Here is a 22,335-nt window from a genome sequence, read left to right as displayed (position 1 = left end):
GTCTACAAACACCTTGGGAAGAATTCTAATTTGGTTCAATACTTCTAGCTAAGGTTTCTGGGCAAAAGATATATTATTTTCTGTTCCTATTTTTAATAAAAATATTAATCTCGAATGGAACATTGTCATTTTACTGTATGACATTACACTGAGAAATCAAAACAATCATTGAACAATAAGTGTCTATTACATCCCATTCAGTATGTATATCTTTACACTTACCAAATAGATATTAAATAATCTTCAGAAAAATTTGGAAGAAAAATTGCTTCAAGTTTGTACTGTTAGTCAAGTAGAAATTTGGAGAACCTTCTATTAAGAGGACAGGAACTTACACTTGGGATTTTCTTCCGTGAAATAATAAAGCCAATATGATACCAGTTTGACATTTTATTTATACAAAGTATTTAGGGCACTGATTCTCAAAGTTGGCTGAATATTGGATTCACCTGGAGAGATTAAAAAATACTGAGGCCTATATGCTATTCGTTAAAATTTTGATTTAATCAATATAAGGTAGGGCCTGAGCATTTTTTATTTTAAAACTCTCCTGGTGCTTCTAATATGCACCAATTTAAAAAACACTAGCTTAGAGAACTGTTTCATCGTTAAAAAGGCTAGTCTTCAGTAGGAATGAATCCTCATGACTTGATTTCAGGGAGTGTACTGTTATTTTAAGTATATAATAGGTATATTTTCCTTGATTAGAAAATATTTTAGGGGAAAAGGTTTTCTGTTTTATTCCTCATTTTCTCCTCACATCTTGAAGAATGAAAGGCATATAGCATACCTGTGGCGGATTCATTTTGATTTTTGGCAAAACTAATACAATTATGTAAAGTTTAAAAAATAAAATAAAATTAAAAAAAAAAGAAAAAAAAAAAGAAAGGCATATAGCAGTTGCTAAATAAATATCTTTCAAATGAACATATGACTGCCTTCTACTTCTTTCATATTTCTACCTTCTTGTAGATTCATGACAATTAGAATGCAAAAGATATTTACTGGAAAAAAATGAATGACTGAAGCAGTTGGGGTAAACATTAAAGGCAAACCAAAGCCTTATATATAAAAAACACATAGATGCATAAATAGATCAAAAGTAGAAAAAGAATATATAAGAGTGCAATATTTAGTAGATGAAAATTAATTCATCAAGTTTCCAAATATTCTTCACATTCTTACACTTAGAAACAAAAGTAATTATAAACAACTAAAACATCTAGTTCTTTAAGTAACATCAATAAGCATGTGCAGATAAGTTTTTTTTTTTAAACAGAATTACAGCTTAATCTTGAGAGCAAATGTCAGTTTTCAAAATTCAAGTAAATACAGTTTTAGCACACATCATGATAACTTTTCCAGATAGCTGTATAAAAAACAAAAGATCATTTCTGGTTAAAATACCTGGTATCATCTACTGTTATTTGCTCTCAGTTAAGGTCTACTAGTTTCTTAGCAGCTTCACAATGATAAAAACTATTTGGCACCTCCTTATATAATAATGTTTTATTGAAAAAAAAAAAACCTTATTAATAAATAGACTTCTTTTATAGTACCTGAATTCTTACATATGGCTTCACTTACCAAAGTTCTAGAAGTAGTACATAATTTTCAATTCAATTAGTATCTTAAACTACGAAACTTTGGTTTTCTTAAAAATAGCATTGGTTGCTTGATTGTAGGTTTGTCACCAAAAAGTGCTGCTTCACTTTCAGAGGTTGGAAATCTTTTCTGATATATTAAGGGATATTCCTTCTGAAACTTAAAAATGGGGTGAAGAATTAGAGGATATTTAACATTATTATCCAAGCTGAAGCCACTGGTCAAGATTTTATAAGAATTCAGTGCTTTTCTCAAACATGTATTTGATAAGTATCCTTTTACTTTATCCTTGCTTCTCCCTCCACTTTCTCACATGTGAAAGGTATCTTGTAATATTTTTTGGAGCCCAGTTAGCATTAATGCTCTAGGATTCTCTTCTGGTATTAATTCTCCTAAATTCCAGATGTTCTTTCTTCTCATTGGTAACACCATGAAGGTCACTGGGATCTACTTGGTATATTTCATATTTCTTCGAGTGTCTCAGATCTGGAATTGGACATGCTAGAATCATGTGGCTACAGTGCTTTGATATAGAGCCAAAATTCTAAATGGCAATGATGAGTCACTAAAATTTACATATTATAATCTAAAGTTTATAATTATTTTCCTAAGGTAATCCATGCTATAAATACAAAATACTTGACATAAAGGAGGGTATATGTTATTATTGTTATTATTAATTTCAGGACAGAGTAAAACCAAGCAGGTAGAAATACATAAGTTATATATATATAATCTTTAAAATTCAAAATATTAAAATAAGAAATTAGATTCTAAATGCTTTTAAGTAACAAACAGCAATAGCATATTAGAAATATCTATGATTAGGAAATTATTCAATCTCTTACCTGTTTTATTTTTCTCCTTTTCTCCTTTAGAGGCAAACTCTTATTTTTAATAATATTCTCTAAAAGTTCTGCAATTGCAGCTTGAGAGGTAGAAACTTTCTGTTCATCAAACTCCTGAGCACTGATCTGCTTACAGTATGAATATGTTGGCAAAGGCGCAATCACTCCATCCCCAGGATTTTTAATCTGTAAAGAACAAAATGATACAGTCAAATCTATTAATTCAGGTCATGTTCCTATTTGGTAAATGATTCTTTCAATGGAATTTTGTTCATATTATTTTGCCATCAAACATTCAACACTTTAAGAAAACTGTATTATGCAGCAGAGAAGCAAAAAGTCAGTAGGGTCTCACTCCCAGTCCTACAATCTACTACAGCTTTATAACCATCAGCAAGTGATTTAAACTTGTCTTGATTTGTCTCATCCATAAAATGGGGATGTACATAAGATATTAATAATGTAAAATCATCATTAGTACCATTAGCCATGGATTTTATCCTTTTAACCATGAAACGATAACAACATGATATTTTAATTCATCTTAAAACACTGCTGCTGCTGCTGCTGCTAAGTCGTTTCAGTTGTGTCCGACTCTGTGCAACCCCATAGACGGCAGCCCACCAGGCTCCTCTGTCCATGGGATTCTCCAGGCAAGAACACTGGAGTGGGTTGCCATTTCCTTCTCCAGTGCATGAAAGTGAAAAGTCAAAGTGAAGTCGCTCAGTCGCTTAAAACACTAATGTTTTGAAATAGTGAAAGTGTTCATCTACGATTTTTGAGGTGTAAGAATATGGGCAGGGCCTCTAACATCTGTAGACAAGAGAAAGAAATTGTAGAGGATAGTTATAATCATGGTAAGTCATGGCAACATTAGAATGATATGCATAGGAAGAAACATGAGTATACATGCTGGGCAGTCAGACTGAATAGAACAGATGTGTTGTTTTTGGCTGCTTAGATTCCTTTTCTCCTTCCCATTCTACCCCCAACTATCACTACTTTTTTTTGAATAACAGATTATTCTCTAATCTATGTAGAGTCACTCAGAGTATGGCCCTCTCTCCAACTCAATCACCCTCAACCACTTAAAAAATGTGCATTTAACCCAGACTGGGCCAATATGAGTCCATACCAATAACTTTTCAAATCAAAGGTGAAGGAATGGCTCTTTTCCCCCATGGAATGCAAAGAGCTTCAATGGACCATAGGGCTTCCCTCATAGCTCACTTGGTAAAGAATCTGCCTGCAATGCAGGAGACCCCGGTTTGATTCCTGGGTCAGGAAAATAAACTGGAGAAGGGATAAGGTACCCACTCCAGTATTCTTGGGCTTCCCTTGTGGCTCAGCTGGTAAAGAATCCACCTGCAATGTGGGAGACCTGGGTTTGATCCCTGGTTTGGGAAGATCCCCTGGAGAAGGGAAAGGCTACCCGCTCCAGTATTCTGGCCTGGAGAATTCCATGGACTATATAGTCCATGGGGTCACAAAGAGTCAGACACGACTGAGTGACTTTAACTTTAATCAACCATATTCCATCATGTGAAGGAGTCAGTTTTCAACTATAGGACTGAAATGGAAATAAGGGATGAAGGGATGGAAAAGAGTCCTCTGGCTATTTGAATCTCCATATTCTGTCTATATTCCTGACTTTTGGAGGTTATTTACGTGAGCTGAAATAGTTTCCCTTTTTGATAAGGCTAGTTTGAGATGAGTTTGACACTTGCAATAGACTAATGCAAAGAATTTTAAGACTTACAATACATACATGGCCCTTTCTTAAGTAGTCAAGATGTTTCTCTACTGCAGCCAGTAGGTAAGAAGGCACTTGAAGAATTTCCTGTTGATGGTCCATCAAGAAAGATACTAATCTTGCAGCAAGAAGCTCATCAAGATCTACTTCTTCAGCACAGCGTAACACACTCCGAGAAAAAGTGTGTATCATCTAGAAACATAATAAAAGACTTGAATTTAAAGGCTTAAGGTTTTATATAAATTAGATTATCAGTAAATTCTAGGTAGCATTATGCTAACAGATTGAGATAAAGTGATAAGCCAACTTCAGCTTAAAAAATGAGGACAATAACATAACATTAGGAAGAATAAAATGCCAATTCCTTTTGTTTTAGTACTTGTTAAGTAATTCCTTAATATAAATTCCAAATGACTACAGAACACTTAGCTTTTTCTTTAACTTTGTCACACTTTTATTAGTAAATACACAGATTCCATTAATACCATATAAATATGGTGCCCCTGAATTGGGAAGTTCCCCTGGAGAAGCCAGGAAGGGATAGGCTACCGACTCCAGTATTCTTGGTTGGGCTTGCCTGGTGGCTCAGATGGTAAAGAATCTGCCCGCAATGTGGGACACCTGGGTTAGGAAAGATCCCTTGGAGGAAGGCATGGCAACCCATTCCAGTATTCTTGCCTGGAGAATCGCCGTGGACAGAAGAGCCTGGCAAATTAAAGTCCCCAGGGTTGCAAAGAGTCAGACATGTCTAAGCACAGTACAGCACAAAGACTGTTAGAGAAGAGTGACTTATTAAATTGATCCCACAAAAACACAAATAGAAGAATATATAACATATAAATACACGTGGTTACAAGATTGGCACCATATATCTTTTGAAATTGGAAAATAGTTTTTAATGCTATTCCATCAGTCTTTAAAGACAACATATGTATTTTTCAGTTCCATCATGATGATCTTCAAATCCTGGGATAAATTTTGGGTTTCAAAACTAATTTACTCTCATTTATATCCATATAAGCCACCAAATACAAGACACATACATGCATGCACCCTTACACACACTATTTTCCAGTTTCAAAAGATATATGGTGCCAACCTTGTAACCACGTGTGTTTATATGTTATATATTCTATTTGTATTTTTGTGGGATTAATTTAATAAGGCACACATAAACACACACTTCATTCTAAAATAATCTGAATACAGAATTGTATTTTAGGTATTGTGCACATAATAGATGCTGAGCATATTTATTGAACTATTTTTGGTTTTATTTCTACATGTCTGGCAGGTTTTTCCTATCTTCTACTAAGGTTCAGTCCTCAGATTTTTATTCTTTTCTTCCTCAGCTTTGTAGAGCTCATTTACTTCCATACCTTCAACTATCACTTTTCAAAACATGTACTTTCAGACCTGATCTTTTTTCACCAGGCTCATGTTTCCAACACGCTAGGATAAATTTCACTTGGATGTCCTACAACCTAACTGAAAAGTGTAAAATCAAAATTATCTTCTTTCTACTCATATCTCCCTAAATATCTTCCCCTACAAACTTCCTTATGCTTTTTAGTGGTGCCACAATCACTGAGAGTAATTCTTTCTCTTTATATTAGGTCTGTTATTATCAAAAAACTGTCCTGAGTGGAAGAATGGAACTTAGCTCCTGATTCCTTGCTACAAGAACATCCTGTAAATTGAAGCTGTGCTCTGAGGAAGTGGCAGTTCTTAATAGACAGAGAGAGAGACACAGAGATAAAGAGAGAAACAGAGAAACATATTAGAGGTACAATTTCAAGAGTTCGTTTCCAATGGGGATCTGCATATGAATGCCTCATCCCTCATCTTCATATGGAGCCCAAGACTATTTCACAGAAGTTCTTCCAACTTCCTGCTTACAGTGACAAGCCATCCTAATTCACACAATACATCAAATACAAATTTTCCACTCCCAGAGTATCTGAAACACTGACTTACTACACATGAATTTCCCATTAATTCTCTATTTCAAGGGTTACAGTGCCCTTCAGCTTTCAGTAGTGCCTATATCTCCTCTTCTTTCCCCACCAAACAGAATTGGCATGAGGCAATATAATATGGTCTGACAGTCTGACTCATTCTAACATAGAATGAATGAAGAGGCAAAATCCTCAGACAATACAAAGATCAAGATGTGAAAGTATAAAAGACTGGGCACAAAGGATTAATCTGCATTCTGCTGCACATTAGGGAAGGTTAGAATTTCAAGTCTTTTAAACTCAAGAATCTAGGATTTCAAGACCATGACATCACTTGAATAGTATTCTTAGTTTGGTTTTCTATCTTTTTTTTTTTCTGCTGGGGATGGGGGAATGGTGGTGGTGGTGGTGGTGGTGGTTTATGATTCAGACTTATTCTTTCCTTAAGAATCAACTTACCAGTGATCTTGTACCCATTGCATCATGAAGTTGGGGCATATCAACATTTTGACTCATTCGAGAAATCATGCGCATTAAAAGTTGAAGCTTTCTACGATTTGGTGGGGGAAGTAACAAACAACATAACTGCAGTGCATCGATGGCAACCCTCTCTAAATGAGGCTGCAGCAAACCTAGGAAAGCAAAGTCACCCCCCAGAAAAAAAAATCATCAATGACACTAGTTGTTTTAATACTACCAGCATACAGTTATATAAGGAAGGCAAAATAATATTTTAATATTATGTTTAACTATTCCATGAAATTTACACATTCTTCAAAAACATGGTAAGATATTTGTTATTTTCTTCATAACCCATTGGATTATGAAGGACTGAAAATCTTTCACCAATTATAAACAGTGACTCAGAATAAATGAAATTTAAGGCAAAGAAAAGGAGTGCTTTAGGTAAGTAGAATAAATCTTAGTTATGCCATGACAAGTCTTATACAACAAGAATTTTTTCTTTTGGAGAAAAAAATTAAGCAATTTCAGAGAAGAAAAGCCAGGTAAGCAAAACTGGGTTAGTAAACACTAAAAATTAATATTACATGCATTGAAAGCATCAACCTTACTTTGTGTGCCAGTCAACATAGAAGAAGCTGGAGGTAAAGAGTTTTCTGAAAGTTCTATTGTGCTTTTGCAGAGTCTTTTATTGATTGTGGTACTAGACTCTCCGAGTTCACCTTCCATAGCTGTTTGCACACTGGTGCTGCCTTGTTCAAGATTTGGTTTCACGATAATTTCAGCCACTGGCATATTAATATAACTATTCCTTCTTGTACTACTTCTTAAAAGTAAACTCTGAGATCTACAAAGCTGTTTCGGTTTGCACTTTCCATTATATAACTCCTCTTGGTCTTGAATGGTCAAAGTAGAGGTTCTCTTATAACCAACAGAGAATGGCTTTTGAATACTTTCCTCTGAATGAAGATTCATCAGGGATTCCTGTTTGGTCTCAGACTCTAAAGATTGCATATTATTTTGTCCTTCTATGTTCAGAACAGATTGATGGAAGACACTGGAGACCTCTTTACTTGAACTCCCTGGTAAATCTACAATTCCTTCTAATGAATAGCACCTTGGTTTGATGTTAGAGGATAGAACATGCATTCTACTTAAGCCTATTAAATTATGGCAACTTCCTCCTATTATGTCATTAGCACTGGCTCTTCTGTTTTTAAAATTAACTAGCTGCATTTTCTTAGCATATTTTTCTTGAAATCCTTGATCACTTATCTGGAGTCTCTCAGTAGTATCTGATTCTTCTTTTGTTTTGTCTTTATGAAGAAGACTGAGAAGAAGACACTCAGTTGATTTGAAGGAATTCAGATTGTTTAAATGAAGAATTTTTGAAGACTGTGGATCATCTTGGATTTTATGTATCCCTCTGGGTCTATCTGAAACTGTGACGTAGCCACAAACAACTACCAGGAAATGAAACAAAAATTAAGATGCAACTGTATGATAGTGGACAAAAATAAAAACAATAGCAATATTAAAAAAATAAAGCATCACTATAGTACATATTGTTAGTATAGTACAAATAGCAGCTGCTTAATTCAGAAGCCACTTAAATAGGACACATGCAACATTCAGTTACAAAGTGCAAGACTAGAGGTTTTCCAACTTGTGATGAAAATAATTTTAAAATTTATTTCAACAATCTAATTAAATGGATTGAGTCAAATACATTAAAAATATCTACAAGTATTAGAAAGCTCTTAATTATAAGACAACTGTAGTTTAAGAAAACATATATATGATTTTTCTCTCAGATACCTGGTACATAGCTCCTAAAACCCAAGGAATTTCCAGAGTGATTGGAGCCTTTTATTCTTCACAATGAGCCTATTTGAGCATGCTTCAGTTTATGCTAATGAGTTGACTTAGGGCTGGCCTGAGTAAAGTTGAGTAAAGAATCTACCTGCAATACAGGAGACCAGGGTTCGATTCCTGGGTTGGGAAGATCCCCTGGAGAAGGAAATGGCAACCCACTCCAGTATTCTTATCTGGAGAACACCATGGAGAGAGAAGTCTGGCAGGCTACAGTCTATGGGGTTGTAAGAGTCGGACATTACTTAACTACTAAACCACCACCAGTGCTGGCCTTGCTTAGAAGGTTGGAATTTTAGTCTTAACTTAAGGAGACCTGAGTTTGATCCCTGGGTTGGGAAGATTTCCTGAAGAAGGGAATGGCTACCCATTCCAGTATCCTGGCCTGGAGAATTCCATGGACTGTATAGTTCATAGGGTCACAAAGAGTTGGACATGACTGAGCGACTTTTACTTCACTTGACTCTGGTGTTTCCCAGGTGGCGCTAAGTGGTAAAGAACCCACCTGCCAATGTAGAAGACTTAAGAGAAATGGGTTCAATCCCTGGGTCAGGAACATTCCCTGGAGAAGGGCATGGCAACTCACTCCAGTATTCTTGCCTGAAGAATCCAATGGACAGAGGAGCTGGGCAGGCTAAAGCCCACAGTGTTACAAAGAGTCAGACACGACTGAAGTGACTTAGCATGCACATACGCATACCTCCCTGGAGGGGGTGGTAGGGTGGTTGGTGGTGGTGGTGGAGATCAAACTTAATCAACAATGACCAATGATTTAATCAACCATGTCTATGTAGTGAAACCTCAAATTAAAATGGAAACAACACAGCTATGGGAGCTTACCAGTTGGTAAATACATGGACAAACTTGGGAGAGTGACATTTCTGAAGAGAACACAGAAGCTCTGCACAGCCCTTACCCCCCTTTCTTGCCCTATAACTCTCTTCTACTTGGCTACTCCTGACTTATATACTTTATAATAAACTGGTGATCATTAGGTAAAGCACTTTCCAGAGTTCTGAAAACTATCACAGTGAATTATTAAACCTCAGGGGGGTTGTGGGAATCCCTGGGTTTGGTAATTAGCCAGGGAGAAGGGCTATTAAACCTGAGGACCCCATTTGCAGCTCCTGTATGAAGTGAGGACAGTCTTGATGAACTGAGTCCTTAATCTGTGGGGTCTAAGCTAGTCCTGGGTAGTTAGTATCCAAGTTGAAAAACTTTGCCCTCAACTTTTGGGGTCTGGGTTAACTGGGTAGTTTCAGAAATGAACTGAATTGCAAGACATTACTGGTGTAGAGAAGTGGTGTTAGAATGGTATATTTGAATGACTGGAAAACATAACAGCAACCAGAATATTTCTGAGTTTTAAAATAATGTATAGCCTGTCACTTTCATACATATCTTTTTTCATACAGATCTTTTAAATTATGGGGGACTTGGAACCATAAATAAATTAAATAATAAGGAAAAATCTATACATACCCAAAATGTTCACAAATAATTCATAATATTCAAAGGTAAGTAGAGGTTCTGGGAGATCTAGAAAATAATCTGCAATTGTTCTGAATACATCTCGCTCAAATCCAGTATAAGTTGGATTATTCACATCATTACTTCTTGGCCCTAAGTGGAAGGCAAAAAGAAAGTGAAATATATTTCTTTTAAATATAATTTTTAAAGATACTTATAAAAAGCCTAAAGCCTGTATTTATTTCATGAAGGATCTATGCTTAACAACAAATTCTGTCATAATTCAAAAATTTAAAAGATTGCACATATCTCATGCCTTCTCACTATCTTTTCACTAGAAATCACTGCACTTATTAATATTTTGTTTAGTTTTAATATTTATATGACTGAAAAATGAAATATATTTTAAAAGCATCGGGGAAGTTTATTTTAATGGAATTTTATCACAATACATTTTATATAGCACAGAATATTTAGATATTGCAAATAATTTTTTCAAATTGTCTTTTGCAAATTTATATTTTCATAATTAAATTTTGCCTGATATAAAGCATACTCTGAATGAATTTAAATACTGTCATTACATTGCTGTTCAATTAGCTTAACATTATTGAAATAATTATGCCTTCTTATTGGTATTTTCCTCAGGAAATTCTGATCTCATGTTATAGATGAAGAAACTAAAGCTCAGAGCCACTTGCTCAAGAGGCAAGAGACTTTGATGGCAAAGCTAAAATCAGAACTCAGAGGTCTGTAAGAGCAAGTCATAGGACCTTGAGACTCAATAGCATTTAAAGTGCGGTCCATGGACTACATAATCAGAAACATCAGTGTGCCTATTAAAAGCATAATCTCTTCTATACAGTACAGAATCTATCAGAATTCCAATGCAGCTAGGAATTATTGATCTAGAAATTTTTGCTATTTGTTCACTAATTTAGTGGCTTCCAAATACTGATCTGGGCATCTTTACTAGAAGAATCTTCTGAGATATGATTTAAAAAAAAAAAATCCTGACATATTCAATCAGTTGAACCTGAATTTTTGGTGAGTATCTCTAGTGACTGTGATATGCACTAAGATTTGAGAGTTATTCTACTATCTTTCAAGGTAACACACACATATACACACTTAATAGTTTAAAGGCTAATGATGGCTTTATGTGGAACAAAACAGTTTTTATAAGGAGGATATGAGATATATTCTTAATATGTAGAATAAAAATTTTGATAATCATTACAAGTTTTTTAAGATAGAAAATTCTTTACTGGAATTAAACATAGAAAATTTACAGTTAGAGAATCTAGGTTTAAATATATAGCTCCTCATGTATTAGAAAGAAGGCAAAGTTTTCTTTTCTAGAAAAAAATTGGGAATAGTATCTTGATCACTGATTCTTGTATGTCATAGGATTACTGTGCAGGAATAAATAACAAGCATGTTAAATCAAAGTTTTAATATTGCTAGACATATTGTTGTTAAACTGGAATCCAGTAAGTTGCATCTTTGGTATCACTTATGCATAACATGGACTGGGAAGCAAAAGAAACAAAACCCTAAAGATGAGGTATCAGAGAAATCCCTGGAAGTATGCTATCTGAGTTGCTATCTATGAGGCAAGGTATGAGAGAGAAAGGCAGGTAGGTAGGGGAAGGTAGAAAGAGAATTTCAAAAATCTTATGTTTCTGTTCAAGATCTTTACCTTGATTTGATAAATAAAATTTTTCTGTATCTAATATTATTTACTTTATTGCTATTCTGTTATTTTGTCATATTGACACCCAGTGGACAATAAGGGAATATATATTTATTTTGAACATTAATAAAATACAAATTTTATAAGACCTAGAAAATTACTTCTATAATGTAATTATTAAAATATAATTTTACTTTTGATGATGTGTGCATACACCTCTGTACACATTTTTAAAACTGACTTTTGAGAGCAATTAGTGTTTTGTACTTGAACAGAGCCTTAAATTATAAAAATCAATCATCATTGACCAGTATGGGAAAAGCTTGAAGAACAAAACATTAAAAAATTATCTAATTTAGTGAAGATCATTCTTTTTGATAAACATAAAAGTCCCATTAATATATCCTATGGAGAAGAAGCATATCATGAAACATCTGAATGCTGAAGCTCTGTACAATGGCCAGGGGAATGAAGTGGGTTTTATAAGACTTCATTTCTAATTGAAGCTTTATATTTACAAGCTGCTTTACTTATAAATTATGACCAACCTAGATAGCATATTCAAAAGCAGAGACATTACTTTGCCAACAAAGGTTTGTCTAGTCAAGGCTATGGTTTTTCCTGTGGTCATGTATGGATGTGAGAGTTGGACTGTGAAGAAGGCTGAGTGATGAAGAATTGATGCTTTTGAACTGTGGTGTTGGAGAAGACTCTTGAGAGTCCCTTGGACTGCAAGGAGATCCAACCAGTCCATTCTGAAGGAGATCAGCCCTGGGATTTCTTTGGAAGGAATGATGCTAAAGCTGAAACTCCAGTACTTTGGCCACCTCATGGGAAGAGTTGACTCATTGGAAAAGACTCTGATGCTGGGAGGGATTGGGGGCAGGAGGAGAAGGGGACAACAGAGGATGAGACGGCTGGATGGCATCACTGACTCGATGGACTTGAGTCTGGGTGAACTCCGGGAGTTGGTGATGGACAGGGAGGCCTGGCGTGCTGCGATTCATGGGGTTGCAAAGAGTCGGACACGACTGAGCGACTGAACTGAACTTACTTATAAGTTGCTATTTGAACTCCCTGGACTCATGAGACAATTGATGTAGATTATATCTAAAAATCATTTGAGATCTTCTAGCCTATGATTTTATGATCTATGAAAACTGAGTCATAAATGATTAGCTTGGATTATAAAATCATTATCTGCACAGAAAAAGTGCTCTATAACCCAATCCACATGCAATGAAATGTAATCAGTTCTACTAGATCTTCATTTAAACATCAACAGAAATGATATAGTTCAATTTTATCATGACTTTCATGAATTAAAATAATCCCTTGGTTCTTATTAAATACTATCAATATAATACATACACATATCACACATATACCGTTTGTTTACTTACAATTTGCTAGGCACTTCATGGCAGATAGTACCCAGTGAGGAAGATCATCTACATAAAAAATTAATATAATTTAATTACGCAATTATTGTAACAGTATATTTAAAACTTCACACTTGCTACATAATTATACATATATTTATATATATGTATATGTACTACCAGAATTAAAATTGATTACATATTTAATAAGATATAGGGCCATATAATATTTTAAAATACAAGTTTAAAAGTTAGCTATGCTTCTTGAATATTACTGATTTGAGTGAAACCTATGACAGAAAAAGCTATATTTTATTAATTATATTTTATAAAATATAAAAATTATATAAAATATAATAAATAATATATATTAATATATAAATCTATTAATAAAATATAATTGATTAAAATACATTTTACTATTAAGGTGATTTCAAAGCAAGGCTTGCTTAAAATCTTTCAATTGCTACTAAGTGAAATATGATGCATAAGTGTTACAGTTTTTTGACACAAACACAAAAACCACACGTACATTTCACTTGAAAAGTTAATAATCATAAATAGAAAGCTTAGATGAGAGCATACACTCAAGTTATTTCAGGTAATGAAAGATGGGACTGATCCAAAGCTGGATGCATATACAACATAGCTCCTAGTTTTCAGCATTTACTTTTTGTTCTTATGATTAAAATCTCAAAAGTTCTTGCCCACAGAAAGAATCTCAAAGTAATGCATGTCAGTTAATTCTACAGCCAGCAACTGATTATTAGGAAAAAAGAAAAGAGCCAACATTTTGAGTAAATTTATTAATACACTTCCTGTAATGTAAATTTTCCAATGCAACTGGCTTGATTTCCCTGATTTTCTTTATATTTGAAACCAATACATTATATAAAGTACATATAATATAAAGCCAGTATTCTTTTAAATATGGTTCTTAAGTTTGGACTTATTTTATTTTGTGTTACTTTGGTTTTGCATGTGTCTTGACCCCTTTAAATCTGTATGTAACTTGTCATGTAAGCTCCAGAAAGGAATGGACCATTTTTCTCTTAATCATCACTAATCTTTAGCACAATGCCCAGCACATTGTAGGTCCTCAATAAAATGTGGTTAAACAATAGTTTCAATTATATTTGCATACTCTTTGGATGCTTACTCTGCCATTAAAAAAATGCATGCAAGAATCCACCTTAAGAGCTAAAACAATAGTGTGAATAATATTCATTTAAAAATTATTTCGAAATGATAACCAAAGCACCTCTGATAAAACAGTAGTCTCCCTGATGTTCTCTCAGTTGAAGCATTCTACTTTATGTATTTTGGTCTTTCTTTATCCTCACTATAGCTGCAGCCTTTTTTAGCAAGTTTAAAATGATTCCAACTTCTTTTATTGATACCAACCTGATTTGTCTTGCAGTATAACTACTCCGTGTTTACTTGTATTGGTCATGTTGTACATTATATACTGAGGAATTACTTGTTTTGGATTTATGACTTCTTCTAGGGAGGATACACCTAGAACGGTTTGCAGGCTAAATAGAAGAAAGAATACAAGCTTTTTTTTTCTCCATAAAATAGGTGGAATAGAAATATGAGAGTATGAATAGAAAACAGACAAAGCTTTCAGAATATTTTTCTTAAATCAAACCTCTAAGACTTATATTTAGTATCTACTTTAAAGTATATTTATCTTTATAACCTTTGAAGGATACCAACATAGACCCCAAACTATAGCTACAACTTTGAGTCAAAGAAAAAGCAAATCATAGTCAAACCATTCTACTTCTCCTATACCAGAACAATAAATACCAAAGTATTTATTAAGAAACACATGTACAGGTGAAATGCTAAGTGTTGAGAATTAATCTGCTCTTCTTCAACTGAGCATCCTGACAAAAATAACAAAATAATATCCTAAACACCCCCAGGAACTTGGTCATAGCTTAGTTTTAGCTTACTAGATCAGAATAACATATCTCCAAACTTCTTCAACATCTTTCTGGCTTATTTCTCTGTTTTCAGCTAAATTTTCTTGATCTTCCTCGATTATTTCACAGTTCATTTTCTCTGAATTTTCCTGAAAAAAGAATTACTTTGGTTTAATATGATATGCTCAAATTTTAGAAATAATGAACTGATACTACTTCTAATATTTAGTAATTCTATTAGTATCAGTCTACTGTGGAGCTGTAAAGGTGTCACTTGAAGAAATAATACAATATTTGGGGCTTCCCAGGTGGCACTAGTTGTAAAGAAACTGCCTGCCAATGTAGGAGACTTAAGAGACCCCTGGACTGGGGAGATCTCCTGGAGAAGGAAATGGCAACCCACTCCAGTATTCTTTCCCGGAGAATCTCACAGACAGAGGAGCCTGGTGGACTATAGTCCATGAGGTTGCAAAGAGTTGGATATGAGTGAAGCAATTTAGCACTTAGCATGTACCGTAATAGAGCTTTTGGTTTTGTATCTGCCCCCACTACTGTCAAATTAATTTAAAATATGTGCTTAAATTATACAAATAGTATTTCAAGTATGTCTCACTATAATTTTTATTATTATTTGAGTTCCAAACAAATTTACATGTATACACTTAGAATATAATATAGCTAAGTGATTCCAAGCATTGGCTTCAAATCTTAAAGAATCATTTACTTTTAATTATTCTATTGATATTATTAAGCACACAGTAATTATATTTAAACAAGTGATTAGTAAAAAGGATGTTTTTACCTGAGAGAAATGTAGTCCATGTGTTTTAGGGGTTCTTCGAGATAAGTTTCGCAATTTAAAAATATTATCTTTATCTTTGGAAAAATTCTCTATGTTGTTTTTTCTCAATTCTGGATGCCTTCGTGGAAGAGTTTTAAGTGGAGAACTTGTAGGAAATCTGGTTTAAGAATATGCAATTAAATAATGTGAGATAATGAACTTTTAGTGCCTATTTATCTTTTGAATTGTGGTTCTGGGAGAAGACTCTTTAGAGTCCCTTGGACTGCAAGGAGATCAATAAAGTCAATCCTAAAGAAAATCAACCCTGAATATTCACTGGAAGGACTGATGCTGAAGCTGAAGCTCCAATATTTTGGCCACCTGATGCGAAGAGCTGATTCATTGGAAAAGACCCTGATGCTGGGAAAGATTGGGGGTGGGTGCTGGTGGGGAGTGGGAAAGAGGATGAGACAGTTGGATAGCATCACTAACTCAATGGACATGAGCTTGAGCAAAATCTGGGAGACAGTGAAGGACAGGGAAGCCTGGTGTGCTGCAGTTCATGGGTCTCAAAGAGTTGGACATGACTTAGCAACTGACCAACAACAAATATCTTAAAAATAACTCAAAAACACTGGGTTTAATTTATCAAGGAATGAATATTCTACATAAATTAATTTTCTCATTAAGCCTTTAAATTTTTTTAATAGTTTCCTGATATCATGAGTAAACTGTATATTTTAACTTTATTCCTGTATAATTCAGGGTTATTATTAGGACTAATTCTTTAGGAGAGGTATGACTTACATACAAAACAGTTCTAGAAAGTTACATTTTCTAAATTTCTCTTATTAGTTATCTAATTTGTATATATTTTCTGTTCTTTGTGACTGTTCAATTTTCAGAACTCTGTTGTTCCTTTTGATTACAATGCTTTTCCTCCCTTCAATTTAATATAAAATATTTCAAAGATACAAACAAGTACAGGGTGTTTTTATAAAATAACATCCACATAGGTGACCATCAACAAATGCAACTGTTAACATTTTAACAAGACTTCTTAAACCAATTCATAGTTTTATTATCACTGTAAAAGGCCTAGAGGTAGAGAGATTAAGAGTTTTACAGAATTTCAGGTAAGAGAGAACAACAGTCTAATGAAAAAAATATCATGAAGACAAGCAGACAGATCAGAGCGTGCTGAGGCAGCATGATATACATGGTTTGATAATTACCTCATATTGAAAGAGAAGGGAAAGAATGAAAGCAACTACAGGAAAGATTGCCATTCATTCAGACATGGACGACTGAAGTGATTTAGCAATAGCAAAAAACAAAAATGGATATAAGAGGTCAAAAGTTAGCTTAGGAGATGGTAGTGATTTTTCATATGCTATATGATATGTCAAGTGCCTGTCTAACAGGCAAAAAGTGAGTCCTAAAGCTCAGGAGCGATATTTGGGTTGGAGACTTGAAAGTCATTAAGACATGGCATGAAAGCAGAGACATAGTAGGAGACTGTCCAGGGAGAGAGGTGAAGTATAGACAAGCCTGGGACCTTGAGGACAGTAAAAGCTAAAGGATGAGTGCAGCAGAGAAACTCAAATGGTGACTGATGAGTAGTGCAGAGAGGAAAGATTTACAGAGTTTTATACAAAGTATTTATATATTTGTTATTGTAGTTTACTTGTGTGACATAAATCATCTTTGACACAAAGGCAAAAATCTATTTCTACATTTCATTTGAAAAGTACTAATTTTGTAGAGTAAAAAAGCATGTGTATTAGAATCCAAAGATCTAATTTAAGGGATATATAATCAAGAACTCTGGGTGCATGAGAGAAAACTTAATTATGCAGATCCAAGGGAGTCAGAAAGGTCTCCTGACCTCAAGGTGGGCTACAATACAGATGACATGAGAAGAAATGTATTCACTAGTCTGATGAATGTGTACATTAGCATATTTCAGACTGAAGGAATAAGATTTGCTGATGCATGGTCTCCATCTTTTCACCTGTAAAAATGAGTTAATATCTACCCTGTTTAGCTATTCTAGGGATTAAATAAGGAAAACACATAACTCATAAAGTAAGGCTGCTAGTACATGATAAATGCTTATTTTTTTTCAAATTGTGGTATATTTCTTTTTTTAGTTATTATATAAGCTTGCTATTATTTATCTCATCATATGTATTCTTAGATTGTATAGATTATATGTCTATTGAAGGGAAGAACCTGTGAGAATTTGTAATTCTTAAATCTATGAAACTAAATGTTGATAATGTTCTGTCCTTCACATGTTATAAAGCTTTCAGAAGATGTTAAAGTTACAGTATCTTTTCCTTTCCTCCTTTTCTGTTTTATTATATATACTATCTATCATTATAAGGTTTGAATTGTGCAGGAATTAGTCTTAAAGGACTTTAACTTCTAAGTGGTTTCAATTGAACTAAGAGCAATAGTTTTCTAAAGAAAATATTACTTCTCCTAAAGAGGCTGCTGTTTTAGTAACCATATAATAGAAGCAGAGTGAAACTTTATGGTTAAGTAATTCAGTTGTGCAGTTATTTCTTTGTTTAATACCTGAATAGCTGACTGTTGTCATCAAGATTTTCTGTCCCCCATTTGCCTTTGATATCTTCAATTACATGATTCTTAAGAAATTTTCTCAATAGCTGGATAGTCTGTTGCCTTGTAACTTCAGGACCAAAATTGCTATTAGTTCTTAATAGGTCATAAAGCCAGTCCACTGCTTCTCCTGCTGTAAAACAGTTGCCATATTTTTTGAAGTGTTGCCTATGTTTTCTTAGGGGCATTCCCACTCGAAAAGATGTGGTAATTTCATTCCACTGCAAAATGAATAAAAAAAAATTAAAAATCCACTCATTCCTTTCACATATTATCAAATCATTGAAATTCATGAAGAAATCACTTGTCTTATTTGTGCTAAAATCTTTTTACATCTCATACTAATTTATTATTATTAATTACAGTTACAAGAATATTTTTATGTGATGGTTTTTGACTAAAAGTACTTCACTGGCTGATTGGCTTACTTAGGAAACCTAAGAATAATGGAGAACTGTAATGGACCTGCCTTTAATCCTCAACAGAGAAAGCATTTATTCCTGTTTCTACAACTTCAACTAATATTAATGATATGATAGTAGCATTTGTGTCAGACATTACGCATTGCATTCATTACTTCACTTTAATTCTCACAATTCAGTGAATGGGTACTATTATTATCCCATTTTCAGATATGGAATATGAAGCACTGAGATATTTAATAACTTGACCAAGGTCACACACCTGAAAACTCTAGAACCTGCACTTATAACTAAGCAGGCCAAACAAAACTTATGGCAGGCAGTAGTTTTACTGGTAAAATACCTTTAGTATTAACAAAAGTTTATATATTTACTAGTGAAGATTCCAATAATTAACATAACAGATGGAGTAAATTAAAATTTAAGTCTATTGTTTGTTTGACACTGTGATATACTTATATTTTAAAAAGATAATCACACTCTCAGAAATCTTTTTCAAATTACCCAACCTTTTGGGTTTGTGGCAGGTCTAAGAGTGGTGGTATAGAAGGTGGTGGTGATAAACATTTTTTTTTGGAACACAACTGCTTTACAACCTTGTGTCAGTTTCTCTGTACAGTGAAGTGAATCAGCTATGTGTATGCATATATCTCCTCCCTCCTGGACTTTCCTCCCACCTATCCCCTATACACCCATCTAGGTCAACACAGCACCAAGCTGAGCTCCCTGTGTTATACAGCAGGTTCCCATTAGCTATCTATTTTACACATGGTAGTTGGGTTTCCCAGGTGGCTCAGTGGTAAAAGAATCCGCCTGCCAATGCAGGAGATGCAAGTTCAATCCCTGGGTCGGGAAGATCCCCTGGAGGAGGAAATGGCAACGTACTCCAGTATTCTTGCCTGGGGAATCCCATGAACAAAGCCTAAAGGGTTAGACATGACTGAGCACGCCCACGTGTATAATATACATATACATATATATATATATATATAAATATATATATAATGTTAATCCTAATTTCCCAATTCTTCCTACCCTCCCTTTGTCCACACCTCCATTCTCTATGTCTGTGTCTCTATTCCTGCTCCAGAAATAGGCTTCCTCTGTATCATTTTTTCTAGATTCTACACATATGGGTTAATATAATAATATTTGTTTTTCTCACAGACAGCTCATAGAGCTCAATATCAAAAAACAAACAACCCAAGTCAAAACATGGGTGGAAAGCCTAAAAAGACATTTCTTCAAAGAAGACATACAGATGGCCAATAAACACATGAAAATATGCTCAGTGAAAATGGGCTTCCCTTGTGGCTCAGGTGGTAAACAATCTGCCTGCAATGTAGGAGACCCAGGTTCAAACCCTGGGGCGGGAAGATCCCCTGGAGAAGAATACATAGAGATGGCCCATGAACACATGAAAATATGCTCAACTTTACTAATTATTAGAGAAATGCAAATCAAAACTACAATAAGGTATCACCTCAAACCATCAGAATGGCCATCATCAAAAAAATCTACAAACAATAAATGCAGGCAAAGGTGTGGAGAGAAGGAAACCTCTTGTACTGTTGGTGGGAATATAAACTGATACAGCCAAGTGGAGAACAGTATGGAGATTCCTTCAAAAACTAAAAATAAAACTACCATATGACCCAGCAATCTCACCATTGGGCAGATGCCCTGAGAAAACCATAATTCAAAATGACACATGTACTCCAATATTCATTGCCACACTATATTCAATAGCCAGGACATGGAAACAATCCAAATGTTCTATGACAGATGAAAGAATAAATAAGATGTGGTACATAGATAAAACAGAACGTATAGCTTTTTAATTGAAAAAAATCCTACATTAGAGGTGAAGAAATCTGATCTGTAAGTCCAACTATGTTAGTACTTGCTATGCTACCACTTCTCTAACCTATGTGGCCCCAACATCATAGCACAAAATTTAAGAGCTGAAAGAAAACACAATAACTGTATTCTTTTCTTTATACACCTCCAGATTTCATATATTATTCAAGAAACTTATACTGAGCTGCAGTTTCTACGGGGGAGCCTGGTGGGCTGCTGTCTATGGGGTCGCACTGAGTCGGACATGACTGAAGTGACTTAGCAGCAGCAGCAGCAGCATTAACACACTTTCACCTACAGTAACATCTACTCTGGACAACTCTCAGCTCTACTTTACCAGTGGGGAAACTGATGCTTACACAAGTGATCCTCCTAATGTCACATAACCAGTGGCACAGTATCCTCGTGGATTGATGATCCAAATACACAAGACGCTGTGTGCAAGTACAAATCCTGTGACTACAAACAGTGGCTCCTGATGGGTACTTAAAATATTCTGAGTTTTAGCTGTTAGAAACAGCTGTTATTGAGTTGTATTCAGTCGATACATCCTGTATTTAATTCCACAAGACCGGCAAAATAAAGCTGTCACAATCTGATCCTACAAAACACTGGAACTCGTTCTGCTGCTGCTAAGTCGCTTCAGTCGTGTCCGACTCTGTGAGACCCCATAGACGGCAGCCCGCTAGGCTCCTCTGTCCCTGGGATTCTCCAGGCAAGAATACTGGAGTGGGTTGCCATTTCCTTCTCCAATGCGTTAAAGTGAAAAGTGAAAGTGAAGTCGCTCAGTCGTGCCCGACTCTTAGCGACCCCATGGACTGCAGCCTACCAGGCTCCTCCATCCATGGGATTTTCCAGGCAAAAGTACTGTAGTGGGTTGCCACTGCCTTCCCCTAAAATCCTGTTGGGGGTAGGAAATATGGCGTGAGGAGCGTCTAAACTCAGACTATTCTAAGTCATTCCAGGGGACGCCGAAAACACCAAGAACAGAGTCGCTTAAGAAGTTGGGTCGATGCGCCTACCCCGGGAGCCTGGAGCAAAGAAAGGAGGGGGGCAGACTCTCAAAGGAGGGGGACAATCGTGTCCTGCAAAGATCCGCGATACTCGAGAACGCCCCTCATCCTCCTCTTCAGCGATCTCCTGGGCTCTGGCGCCCATCCCTCCGCCCTACGAAAAACTATGAACCTTCTCACGTAAAAACAGGCCATCACCCCGCTGGCCAGTCTCGTCGTTCGCGCTGTCTTACCAGCTTAGTGGCCCGATAAGGGCCTGGAGGCACATCCCGATTCTCCATTCCGCCCACCAGGCCCAAGGGTCCCTCAGCGCCCGGTGCCCGGCATGGAAGCGAAAGGCGACCCTCAGACCCCGATCCCCGGGCGGTGACACAGATCCCCACAACCGTCGGCCCCGCCGTTGATTTGAATACCGCCGAGGGCGGCGCTGATTGGCTGAGCTGCCTGGCCACGTGACGCACCGCCCTGGCCCAGCCGCAGGGGGCGTGGGCTGTGGACTCGCTCCAGGCTGCGGCGCAGGCGGGCCTGTCTGAGGAAAGCTGATCTTCTCCCTCCCAGGGGGGTGAGACGGTCTCCTTACCTCACCTGGCTTCTCTGAAGTTGCTTGTCTGTCTTGAGGTCTTTGGCGAGGCGGAGTCATGCTTCCACACTCAG

At 35.7% G+C, this 22,335-nt stretch overlaps 1 protein-coding gene across 2 annotated transcripts; it reads right to left on the bottom strand.

Annotated features, from left to right (window-relative positions):
* Nucleotides 1-1,154: 1,154 nt before the first annotated feature.
* Nucleotides 1,155-22,095, bottom strand: DEPDC1 (DEP domain containing 1). Of its 2 annotated transcripts, none has more exons than XM_055585506.1 (12): nucleotides 21,915-22,095; nucleotides 18,342-18,607; nucleotides 15,780-15,936; nucleotides 15,008-15,126; nucleotides 14,451-14,581; nucleotides 13,068-13,115; nucleotides 9,981-10,121; nucleotides 7,238-8,089; nucleotides 6,624-6,796; nucleotides 4,213-4,398; nucleotides 2,454-2,639; nucleotides 1,155-1,764 (listed from the first exon to the last, which is right to left on the bottom strand). In XM_055585506.1, exons 1-12 carry the CDS (start codon nucleotides 21,960-21,962, stop codon nucleotides 1,624-1,626), a joined length of 2,448 nt encoding a protein of 815 aa, XP_055441481.1. In that variant the 5' UTR covers nucleotides 21,963-22,095; the 3' UTR covers nucleotides 1,155-1,623. The 2 variants fall into 2 exon arrangements, with proteins under 2 accessions (XP_055441481.1, XP_055441482.1); XM_055585507.1 differs by having other exon boundaries at nucleotides 4,222-4,398; nucleotides 21,915-22,093.
* Between the last annotated feature and the right edge of the window lie 240 nt (nucleotides 22,096-22,335).

This window comes from Bubalus kerabau, chromosome 6, assembly GCF_029407905.1.
Source record: "Bubalus kerabau isolate K-KA32 ecotype Philippines breed swamp buffalo chromosome 6, PCC_UOA_SB_1v2, whole genome shotgun sequence".
NCBI lineage: Eukaryota > Metazoa > Chordata > Mammalia > Artiodactyla > Bovidae > Bubalus > Bubalus kerabau.
This window is presented reverse-complemented; position numbering and strand designations above follow the sequence as displayed.